General features: G+C 44.8%; 1 protein-coding gene across 1 annotated transcript in view; it reads left to right on the top strand.

Annotated features, from left to right (window-relative positions):
* GADL1 (glutamate decarboxylase like 1) overlaps nucleotides 1-12,477 on the top strand; it is a 657,207-nt gene that overhangs the window by 360,882 nt on the left and 283,848 nt on the right. Inside the window, exon 8 of the mRNA XM_073568647.1 lies at nucleotides 631-685. Coding sequence (XP_073424748.1) covers nucleotides 631-685 — 55 coding nt within the window. The remainder of the gene's footprint in view (nucleotides 1-630; nucleotides 686-12,477) is intronic.

The raw sequence follows: 12,477 nt of genomic DNA, 5'->3' as shown, positions 1-12,477 counted from the left end.
AAGCTTAAAACACAGCAAAGCTGTTTTACAGCTTATGAGCTTGGACGACAAAAGCTGTACAGTGGATGAGTTTTTCCTTTGCAGCAAGAAGAAAATCTTATGTTGGATAGCTCCCTGACAACTCCCTCTGGGCATTGTAGTAAGCAATAATGCTCGGAACAATGCTCGGGACACAGGCATTTTCCTAAAAAAACAAACAAACTTCACTTTTCATTTTAAAATATTCAATTTCTAAGTTTAGTAACCTTTTGGATTGACCGACAGCACCTTTTATTGTTCAATAGTAAAATGAATTATCAAAAATACAAATTGCCTAATTATTATGCACACAATGTGCAGACATTCCCATCAATAACATTTAAAAATCATTAATTTTATGACTTCTTTCTCTTGAGTAAAATTATACTATTTCATTTTCAATTTGGAAAAATAGTTTCCTGATTTATTTCCTTTAAAAAAACATTTTTTAATTCTGTTTATGACATTTAAGTTTTGTTTTTGTTTTACTGCAATAGAATATTAACTTCACTATCTACAGTATAATATGTACTCCTATATGTAACATTACAAAACATTTGCAGTAGTTTCTATTAGTCAGTCATTCATTCTTAATATTCTTGTTTCATTTAGAGGAAAAATGATACCAGAAGGCCTTGAAAAGCAAGTACTGAGAGCAAAGGAAGAAGTAAGTAAAAAAAAAGGGTTCCGATTTTATTCCTAAAAAGTTTACAACTGCCAATAACCACCAGATATTTTCTATTGAAGCCCCTTCCAAATTTAATGGGTATAATGTATGCTAGTGTTGAAGAAAGGCCCATTGGATTAAGAAGTGCAAAATATATTGAGAAGTATGAATTCGGTATCGTGTGAAATTAGTATTGAACACGTCACCAATTTTATAAGCAAATATATTTCTGAAGGTGTAATTGACATGAACTTCTCACCAGATGTCTATAACAACTGATCCAATCCACACAAGCAAATAAATCAAACCATAAATGTCCATAAATTATGTGTAATAATGAGAAATGACACAGGGAAAAAGTATTAAACACTTGAACAAAGAGAGGTGCAAAAAGCTATGGAAAGTCATGACACCAGCTGAAATCTTTCAGTAATTAGAAAGCAATCCAGCCACTTAGTGAAAAATAATATCAGCTGGTTCAACTGATGGCCTATTAAAAGGTATCTCATTCTAAAAGTGCCATACAAGAAATATCTCATGATGGGTAAAATCAGTGAGCTATTACAAGACCTTCACAGGGAACAATAATTGAACATGCTTGCTGAAATTTATTGAATTCTTCGTACAAAAGGCTTTGTTGGTGATTACAGCTTCAAGACAACTACTTTATGGAGAAACTAAGTGCATGCATTGCTCAGGTGTGATTTATGCACATTCTTCTACATAAACACTCTTCAAATCCTAAAGGCTCCATGGGTTACTTCTATGAACGCTAAACTATAGTTCCTTCCATACATTTTCTATTGGATTCCAGTCAGGTGTTTGTCTGGGCTAATCTAGCAGCTACAGGTGCTTCTAAAAAAAATAGAATTTCATCAAAAAGTTTATTTATTTCAGTTCTTCAATACAAAATGTGAAACTCATACTGTATATTATATAGCGCCATTACAAACAGAGTGATGTATTTCACGTGCTTATTTCTGTTAATGTTGGTGATTATGGCTTACAGCCAATGAAAACTCAAAAGTCATTATATCAGTAAAGTAGAATAATTAACAAAAAACACCTGCAAAGGCTTCCTAAGCATTTAAAAATGTCCCTTAGTCTCTTTCAGTAGGCTCCACAATCATGGAGAAGACTGTTGACTTGACAGGTGTCCAGAAGACCATCAATGACAGACTCCACAAGGAGATTAAGCCACAAAAGGTCATTGCTAAAAAAGCTGGCTATTCACATAGTGCTGTATCCAAGCATATTAATGGGATGTTAATTGAAAGGAAAAAGTGAGGTAGAAAAAGGTACACAACCAACCCGGATAACTGCAGCCTTGAAATGATTGCTAAGAAAAGGCCATTCAAAAATTTGGGAGGGATTCACAAACCGTGGGACTGCTGCTGGAGTCATTGCTTCAAGAGTCACCACGCACAGACATATCCAGGACATGGGCTACAAGTGTTTCATTCCTTATGTCAAGCCACTTATGACCAATATACAACGCCAGAAGCGTCTTACCTAGGCCAAGGAGAAAAAAACTGGACTTTTGCTCAGTGGTCCAAGCTGTTGATTTCAGATCAAAGTATATTTTGCATTTCATTTGAAAATCAAGATCCCAGAGTATGGATGAATGGTGGAGAGGCAAACAGACCAAGCTGCTTGATGTCTAGTATGACGTTTCCACAATCAGAGATGGTTTACGGAGCCATATCATCTGCTGGTGTAGGTCCACTATGTTTTATCAAGACCAAAGTCAGTGTAGCCATCTACCAGGAAATTTTAGAGCACTTTATTCTTCCCTCTGCCGACAAGCTTTTTGGAGATAGAAATTTAATTCTCCTGCAGGACTTGGCACCTGTCCACACTCCCAAAAGTACCAATACCTGGTTTAAAAACAATATCACTGTGCTTGATTGGCCAGCAAGCTCGCTTGACCTTAACCCCATGGAATCTCCATGGGGTATTGTCAAGTGGAAGATGAGAGACAACAGATCCAACAATGCAGACGAGCTGAAGGCTGCTATCAAAGCAACCTGGGCTTCCATAACACCTCAGCAGTGCTACAGGCTGATCGCCTCCATGCCACGCCGCATTGATGCAGTACTTGATGCAAAAAGAGCCCTGACTAAGTATTAAATGCATTTACTGAACATACATTTCAGTAGGCCAACATTTTGGATTTTAAAATCATTTTTCAAGCTGATGTTATAAAGTATTCTAATTTACTGAGATAATGACTTTTGGGTTATTCATTGGTTGTAAGCCATAATCATCAACATTAACATACATAAACACTTGAAATAGATCACTCTGCTTGTAATGACTCTATATAAAATATGAGTTTTACTTTTTTTGTTGAAGAACTGAAATAAATTAACTTTTTGATGATATTCTAATTTTGTGAGATGCACTTGTATATTTCCTTTCTCTGAAACCAATTGAGAGTTTCCTTGTCTGTGTGTTTGGGATCATTGTCTTGCTGAAATGTCCACCTTTCATTGTCCTGGTTGATGGCAGTAGATTTTTATCAAGAATGTCTTTGTACATTTGTTCATTCATCCTTCCTTCGAGTTTATGAATTTGCCAGTGCTGTATGCCAAAAACGGCCAAAACCATGATGTTTCCATCTTCAAACTCCACTGTTAGTATTGTGATTTTGGAAACGTATGCAGTGCTTTTTAGCCTCCAAACATAGTACGCATTTTGGAATCCAAAGAGCTGACCTGACTATATTCTCCCAGTATTTTACATGCTTATCTAAATGTTGTTGGGTAATTTATAAACGACGTGCCCACCAGGGCCGTGGGGTACCCGGAATCGGGCCAGACAGTTCTATGGGGGAGACCACTGAGCCGTCATCCGTTTCTGTGGCCCTGGCCGCGTCATAAAATAGAGGATAGTTATGTGGTTTTCAATCCTGACGCCACCTGTGGTGTTCGGCAATGGGTGGCCGGCGCTGCGGTTTTCATCCACTGGGGCTGATGGTGACGCAGCAAAGATGGTTTAGCTCCACATGGGTAGAGCAGGGCCCCAGGACAAATATATTTGATTGTTCAGATGGTGGTGAACATTGGGGTGCAGAGAATAAGTGTAGGACACAGAGAGGTGCAGTTTTCTTTACTTTTTACTTGAAAGTACATGCAATCTGGGGTACCAATTACAGATTACGGATTGAGTCCGGCTTGCCTGGAGGCATTCAGGGGATCTGCCCTGCCTGGTGAGGCTGGGGACCTTCCTTCTGCGCTCCCTTTTCGGGTCCCTGCTGCTTGTAGCTAAGCTGCGGCCCTCCTGCGTGATGGTTTCTAACCTGTATGGCAGACACCCTGAGCCTATATCAGAGTAATTGTCCTTTTCACTGTCAGACCCGGTCTCTTAGTCTGCTACCATGCCTTCAGGTGTTCGGTACTCCAGGAAACTTGCAGTCCCCTGCCCTCCAGATTCGGCTGTCAGGGCATACAGCTCCCACCCAGCCAAGGACTCTGGTGTCCCTTTTTATCAGTGCTCTGCTCTGGGGTGAGCTATATGCAATTTTAGTTCCCCAGAATCCTTGCCTCTGCTCCTGTCCCTTCCCTCTCCACAGACAAGCTGCCAACTCCCCTCTCTCACTGTCCTGTCATGAGCTCTAGCTGGCTCCCATTTCCATGACAACTCTCCTGTTTACTCTCTCAGCTGACTTATTTCTGACTCACCAATCCCACCTGCTGGCCAGAATATATAAGGAAGCTCCCCTTTCTGGCCTGGAGCAGGAATTGACATGTACACTGTGTTACCTGGCATGGGGACCCCCCCTGCCTCCAGGCATGACATCACTGCTTAGAGGGAGGTAATGTCACCGTGGCAACCGGATTCTGAGGTGCCACAACATTCTACAACATGCTTTTAGTTCAGCAAAGGAGTCTTGCTTATTGAAAGTGCATGCAGGTGGGTCGCCCCCGTCCCAGGGCTATAGGGTACTCGGTACTGGGCCGGTGTCAGGGGGAAAGTATCACGGCAGCTGTGACCCGATCCGTGGCCCTGGGCGCCCAATGTCAATGGTGGTGTGTGGTTAATGGAATTGAATAGTTCGTGACTCCACCTGTGGTGTTCAGCAAGGGAGATGTTAAGCCGACGCTGCAGACAGATCCTCTGGGACAGATGGTGGGATGTAGCAATGGTGGTATAGCCCTCCACAGGCAGGGCTGTTGTCCCAGGGCAGTGTAGATGTGGGGACACCTTGATGGTGTAGTGTCCGGCGCAGGAAATGTACCAATGCAGGTGGACGCAAGAAGCAATGGAGGACAGCAGGGCTTGTAGTTTCAACGCTTTACTCACAGTTCTTGGTAAACACTGGAGCCCACTTCCATGCCGTGTCCTCCAGGGCAGAGACTCAATCAACCTCCCGGGCAAGTTAGGCTTCTCTCCAACATTCCGCCAACATGTACCTGTCCTGAACAACTCCTCTATTGCGCCTTTAGTGTGAAGAGCTCCAGTACCGTGGTACTCTGAAGTTCCTCCTGTCAGATGTTCCTAACAACTCTACTTGTATGACAGACAGCTGTAGCCTCTCTCGGGGACTCCTTTCTCCAGAGTCCTGGCTCTCTATTCAGTTGCTGTTGTGTCCCAAGTCTTGGATGGGAGTAGTGCTTTTACAGCCAACTACTCCACTAGTGTCTGCTGCAGAACCATAAGTGTCCGTACAACCTCAGGGACCGGGCCCTGGCCTTGCGCTGAGAACCTATAGGCAGGGTTCCTCTTCCAACCCACAACTCCTCTCTGTTCTCCCACTCCTTCGTTCCACGCTGTTCCTTCTCTCTCTTATGGAAGCTTAGGTTGCAGTTCTATGTCTCTCTCCTTCTGTTCCTTTCCCAGGGAGCTCGTTCCATTAAGACCAGTCCTCAGCCTCGCCTGACTGACTGACTTTCTCCACCTTGACCTCCCCTTAGGCTGACCTCTTGTCAGCCTGCTCTCTGCCTCCCCTCAGACTGATCTGTAATTCTAAACTTTCCCACTCTTTTATATCTAACTCCACCCACCTCCCAGCACATCTCATGTTACAAAGCAAGGACCCACGAAAGGTGCTCTGCTATCCTCTAAGCATGGAGCCGCAATCTGGTCCATTGCTGAACTATCCTGTGTGTGGGTGCAGGTGTTGGAGTGTGGAAAGAAGTTCCCAACTTACCTAGTTGCTGGGGCACTACACCTTAGGAGAAGGTGCAGTACCTCTGTGGTGACTGAGCCTCAGGGGCGCCACACAGGCCCTGGAGGTTGAGTGCATTTCTTATGTTTTTCCTTGAAATAATTGTACCTCTTGACTCCAGTTTTTTCTGTAGCGCTCCACAGGTGGTTCTTGTCCAAACATTTCCAAAAATTAGGGGCAGACAATAGGAAAAGTGGGATCAACTGACACACAGTAGAAAATTAATCATGGCACAGCAGCAGTCAGCCATGAGCCATGCATGAGGTATCAGGGTCTGGGTCACCATTTAGAGCTTTGATTTTAAGTTTAAACAAAGACGAGATAGGTGATGGATTAGTGTAGACTTGCTAGGTTTGGAGCTCTGACACCTCATGAAATAGCTTAAACTGTATTTCTGCTCAGCCACACTCAGGTGGCACAAATATCAGCTTGGTAGACCACTAATCTTAGAAAAATGGAAGGGTAAAAACACAGGTAGTTGGCTGATCAATTGACCCACAATAGAAATTTGATAATGGCACAGCAGCAGTCAGCCATGGGCCATGCATGAGATATCAGGGTCTGGGCCAGCATTTAGAGCTTTGAATTTAAGTTTAAATTAAGATGAGGTGGGTGAGGGGCTGGTGTAAGCCTGCTGTGCTAGGGCCCTGATACCTCATGCAACAGCTTAAACTGTTTTTCAGCTTAGCCACACTCAGATGGCACAAATATTTTCTTTTTAGACTAATATTGTTAGAAACATTTAAGGATACTAATACAGGTAGTTGACTGGCAGTAAGTGTAGGCCTGCCGGTCTGGGAGCCCTACTGATGCAGGCAACACACATGAAGGAGACCCAACTTGGAGTCCAAATATTTCAAAAAACTATTCCCACACATCCAACTTGGAGTCCAAATATTTAGAAAAAATATTCCCACACATCACTAAACTGGCATCAATTTCCCCAGAGTAGAATTAGAATAATGGGGATCTGACAACGCTTCCACTACAGGCAACCCACCAGATAGAGACCCAACTTGAAGTCTCCACGTTTTAAAAAATTGTTTGTAACTAGGGATGCGCGAGTAATCAAATATTCAGACTTGCTATTTTCATAAAGAGTAGGTCCTAGTACTCGGGTATTTGTAACGCGTAGTGAATCCAGTGCAAGTCAATGGGAAATACGAGTAATTTTCTGCTGGACCCTACAAAGCAGTCTCGCGCCCTGAAGAAAAGGTTGAAATGGGTGCATGATTGTTTAAAAGCAGGCAGTAAAAAGCTATGTGTTGGTTAACGCAGGAAGAAGCCACCCATCATCATCACAAGGAATTCACAATTATAAATGTTGGACTACTGTCCTTGTTGTTCCACTGCCACTGCACAACGTGAAGGCATAGTGTCTCCAAAAATGAGCCCTAGTGGCTGTATCATGGTTGATGCAGGAAGTAGGCCTCAAGGGCCAGACAATTATTAAGCTAGGACTACTAGCATGGTAGTTCCAGTGCCCAATGTGCAGGTATAAACATAGTGTTTCCCAAAATTAGCCCAAGGGGCTGTATCATGGTTGACACAGGAAGGATGTCTCATCACAAGTGCCTCCAATGGGAAATATTAATGAATGGAACATTGTTTCTAGCTTGCTGACCATGAGGTACATGTGGCAGAAGCAGGAGTAGGATACACATGTAAGAAGAAGGAAAGGGGTTTGTATGGGAAGGGATGGATGTGATCAACAGTAGCATAAAAGAACGTTTTGGGTGACTTTAGGTTGGGATGCTGTCATCTGGAGGGCTTAAAAACTGTGGCGAAATCCAGTCCTTGTTAAATTTTATCAGAGTCAGCCTGTCTGCATTCTCTGTAGTCAGCCGTGTGCGTGTATCTGTGATGATTGCCCCAGCAGCACTGAAAACACACTCTGACATCACACTAGCAGCAGGTCAGGCCAGCACCTCCAAGGCATATAAGGAGAGGTCTGGCCAACTGTGCAGCTTGGATACCAAGTAATTAAATGGAACAGAAGCATCAGGAAGGATGCAGGTATGGTCACTTACTGTAGATACTTGTTGATCATGTTGTTCAACTTCTGCCTCCTTGACAATGTTACCGGTCCAGCTAGCCCTTGCTGATGAGACAGTATATTGACGATAGGGAAGAGAAAAGAGCGGTCACTGTGGGAGTGCTGGGAGGTAAATCTCCAGGGGCTAAGTGTCAAAATTAGAACCTCCGCAGCTCCAGCCGTAGCCTTCCACAGGAGGACAAAAGCATGAAGAGTTAAGACACATGGTCACAGGAGCGCTAGGAAACACCAAGACACAGATATATTGTTTCAATCCACAACGCGTTTCGACTGTGGTACCGTCTTCATCAGGTGGCAGTCTCAACTGGTATTTACGCTTCCTTTCATAGATCTGGGGAACAGACAACTGGATGCTTGGCTGGGACAAACAAGTTGATAGGATTTTTGTGTCCTGTGTCTCTGCAACCACAGCTTGTGATCAGGAGGTATGAGCACCTGCTTCCTGGCCAGCAGATTGGGAAGGACAGATCACAGGCGACATGGCAGTGGTTTGACCCGCAGACACTGATTTGGTACCCTGTTTTTCCACCCACTGACTAGGGTGCTTGGCTGCTATGTGCTTACTCATACTGATGGTGCTCTGTTTGCCTTTGCCCTGGCCTCTGCTCAGCTTCATATGGCAGATGCTATAGATAACAATGTTTGGTTCAGAAGGACTATCCCTCAAAAAAACTTCCAGACAGAGGATGAACACCCCCTTGCCTTGACTTGGGGCCCAGAGAGATTGCTCTTGGGAACAGTTGACACACTTCACACTCTGCTCAAACAAGAGTTGCCTTTGTTGGTGCTATGTATCCACCTTCTTCCTCTGTGCTGCTGAGCTGGCTATGCGTACCAACGGTCCAGGTCGGATCAGTGTACTCATCATCGACCACCTCGTCGTTCATGTCATCCCCCCTCCGTGTTGATATTGTCGGCTGGCCAGATGGCAACTGTGTCTCATCATCATCAGGCTCCACCCCTTGAGCCGATATATAACGTGGCTGAAGGTGGCTTTCTTCTGGCAATGGGTTTTCAAATATTTGGCCATGAACAGATGATACCTCCTGACGTTCCTCTTGAATATTGCACGTTGAGAGGCCTGAGGCAACCAAAGGATCATATGTACCAAACAGATCATTAGAGTGGCCAAGCTTGGGGTCAAATGTTTTCTGTGACTGCTGAGGGGAGGAGGAAGTAGGAATAGGTTGAGGATTGGATGACCCCGGTGTTTTGCGTATCGACAGTAGACTGTGTGGTCATGGAAGATTGGGTGCTGCTAGAAAATTTCATTGAGCCCTTAGCTGCCAACTAAGACAGTATCTGCTCTTGCTCTTCTGGCTTCCAGACATGTTTACATTCCAGACTACTAATTTTCGCAATGAACATAGATGCACCAACCTACTTCTGTCTGCCAGGTTTAGCGCCTTGTTGGGCACCACTGACAACCCCATGCCCACGTCCACGTCCCTGTCCCTTCACAATAGGCTTTTCTGGAATTTGGGGTTTTTGTGACATAGTTGCAGATGTTCAGGTGTAGAAATTGGGGAACAAGGAGCATTTTGTGCTTTGTGGAGGGTAGCACTACAGCCTAGCACTGCTTTGTGTTTTACAAACAGCACCGCAAGGGCAAGAAAGTTGGCCTGAGGTTAAAGTCGAAGATTTAGCTCAACAGTCACCAGTGAAGGCAGTGTTCCTGACTGCGTCTTAGTTGTGCAGTACCGTGCATGCTATTCGGTATGCAAACAGCACCGCAAGGGCAAAAAGTTGGCTTGAGGTTAAAGCTGAAGATTTAGCTCTCCAGTCACCACAGAAGACAGCGTTGCTGTCTGCGTCTCAGTTATACAGTACAATGCGTGCTATTCGGTGTGCAAAAAGCACCGCAAGGGCAAAAAAATTAGCCTGCACGGGTAAATGTGACCCCAGAAATATCTGGGAAAACTGTCACTCCTCTCTGACCTTATACATTACTTTCAGCTTGCAGAAGAGCTGAGATATTGAGGTACTATGTATGTAGCAACGCTCCTGCCTGTCTCCCTGCACTACAGTCACCTACTACTAAAATACTCCAGGCAGCTCTCGTGAGAGTTTTTGAGATGATTTATGGACGATTTGCAAAAGCACCACTCTCCCTAGCAGCTGCTCGCACTCTCCCTACGCTAGCACTAGCTGTGTTCTGGATGCAATGTGCAGAAAATGGCAGGGCTTAAATAGAGCCTCTGAGTCATAGGCTATGACTGATCTATGATGTTGCACAGCCTGCCAATCATAGTAATGCCACAACCAAGATGGCTGCAACATTACTGTGATTGGCTAACATGCTGGGTGAGAGATCCTAATATTGTGAGGCGAGTGGTGAAATACTCGCTACGTTCCGAGTACCACGAGTACAACATACTTGCGAATATACTCGCTCATCCCTATTGGTAACATCAGCAGCAGTAGCAACAGCAGGCACAGAAGCCTTGACAAAGGTGTCACAGACTGCAATAACATGAGATCAATGCAGCACACTAAAAACTACACCATTGCCTAGTCTGCTCAGTCTGCAACTGGGATGCAAAAGTCATTAGAGATCCATAACTTGTTCATTTTGATAAAAGTTAGGCAGTCTACACTTTCAGGGGACAGCTGGATTGCTTATCTATCAGGGCACCACCAACAGCGCTGATAACTCATTCTGAGAGAATACTCACTGCCAATCATGACAAAACCTCCAAGGTTGACAGGCGAGCTCAGGTCACTCTTCCATTTTTGAAGACCAAAATGCAAAAGAGCAACCCCCCCGTTGACATTGCTATTGAACTCCAGATATTCCTGCACCATCCTCTCTAGTCATTCACAACATGCCAGACTTGTACTCTGTTTTGCTAGTTCACAATCTGGTCTAAAAAATGTTGGAAATGACTTACAGAAATTGCTTCTGCCACTTACACTGCTGCTGCTAATGTTTTTTCTTTGATGACTTCCCGTAGTTGAAAGTCTATAACTGTGATGCACACTGTGTGCCTCACTGCTGTTTTGGGGAAAACCACTCTTAAAATTGTCTACAAGCATGTTTTGATACACCAGCATACGTGCGTTTCTTTCCAGGTGTAGGAATCATCTGGCAAAATTTACTCTTGCACTGTGGATCTAACAGAGTGGCAACCCAGTATTCAGCATTATTTCTAACCCTAAGAATATGTGCATCATGTTGCAGATAGAGCAGCAAGAATGCACACATGTGATGGGCACTTCCATGAGGTCCAAGTCCATGGTGTGTTGGTGGCGAGGTAACACTCAGACTTGCATCCTCCATCTCCTCCAACCACGGACAACAGAGTGGATCATTATCCTTGTCATTTCCTTACTGTTGCGCACCAATCACCTCTTCCTCATCATCATCCTACATTTGCTCCTCGGCTCCCACACCTTCATTAACAGATTGTCTGGTACCATGAGCCCCCATTGATCGCTGTAGTCCACCCTATCATGGCATCAGCCTGTGCGACGACAGTCCGAAACTTGGAGATATTGTTATCCCTTCCACATCCTCCTCTTCTTCCACTTGTTCCTCTGCAACCACCACCTCCTCCCGCAGACTATTCAAAGTGTGCTCCAGTATGTAGATAGCTGGAATATTGATTTCATGACATCATCAGCAATAACCATCTTATTAGACATTTTTTAAACTGTGCAGAAGGGTGCAGAGGTCATTTATCTGTGTGCACTCCACAGGCGTGATTTGCACCACGTCTGTACTGCATTGACCCAGGCTGTGCAAAAGGACCTACTGCACCAGGGCTTGTCACTGCTGACACAGTCGCTATAACATGGGCAGAGTGGAATTCCACCAAGTTGGCACATCACCCGGGCACATGTGTGAGGTTGCCCCAGCTTAGGGCCACCACCAGGTTCGCACCATTATTGTACACAGCCTTCCTTGGCTCCAGGTTCAGTGGAGACAGCCATTGCTCAAACTCAGCCTGGATAGCTGTCCACAACTCTTGAGCTGTGTGACTGTGATGTTCAAGGCATGTTAATTTAAGCACAGCCTGATTGCAGTGAGCCCTAGCTGCACATTACAGAGGTAGGGGGGATTCTCTCTGCACTATTGGAACACATGTTTCATTAAGGGAGGGGCTGAGGGTGCAGGTGAAGGCCCTAGAGGAGGTGGAGGATGCAGAAGCAGTAGAGGAACTGTTAGATACAGAGGTTGTACTGCAAGCCTTTTGGGATTCCAAGACTTGTGGAGCAGCCCTTGTCCGCCCGCCTGCCTCCACAGCCACCAGAGTCACCCAATGCCAAGACAGTGAGATGTAACTCCTCTGGCCATGTTTGTTCATCCAGATGTCAGTATTGAATTCCACCCTGGCAGGAATACATTTTTAAAGGAACAGGTGATGTTGTCTGAGACATAGTGTTATAGCACAGGCACAGCTGTTTTAGAGAAGTATTGGCCATTGGGCAACCAGCACTGGGGGATTGCGACTGCCAACCGCTTTCAGAACTCGTCCAGTATCCACCAGGCAGAAAGGCATCATTTCTGTGACCAACATATTGGAGATGGTGGAGATCAAGCTCTTAGCTTTGGCATGCGTAGGA

The sequence above is a fragment of the Dendrobates tinctorius genome, unplaced genomic scaffold, assembly GCF_039654945.1.
Source record: "Dendrobates tinctorius isolate UK_male_01 unplaced genomic scaffold, ASM3965494v1 ptg000005l, whole genome shotgun sequence".
Taxonomy (NCBI): domain Eukaryota; kingdom Metazoa; phylum Chordata; class Amphibia; order Anura; family Dendrobatidae; genus Dendrobates; species Dendrobates tinctorius.
The sequence above is the reverse complement of the archived record's forward strand: the minus strand, read 5'-3'. Positions and strand labels throughout refer to the sequence as shown.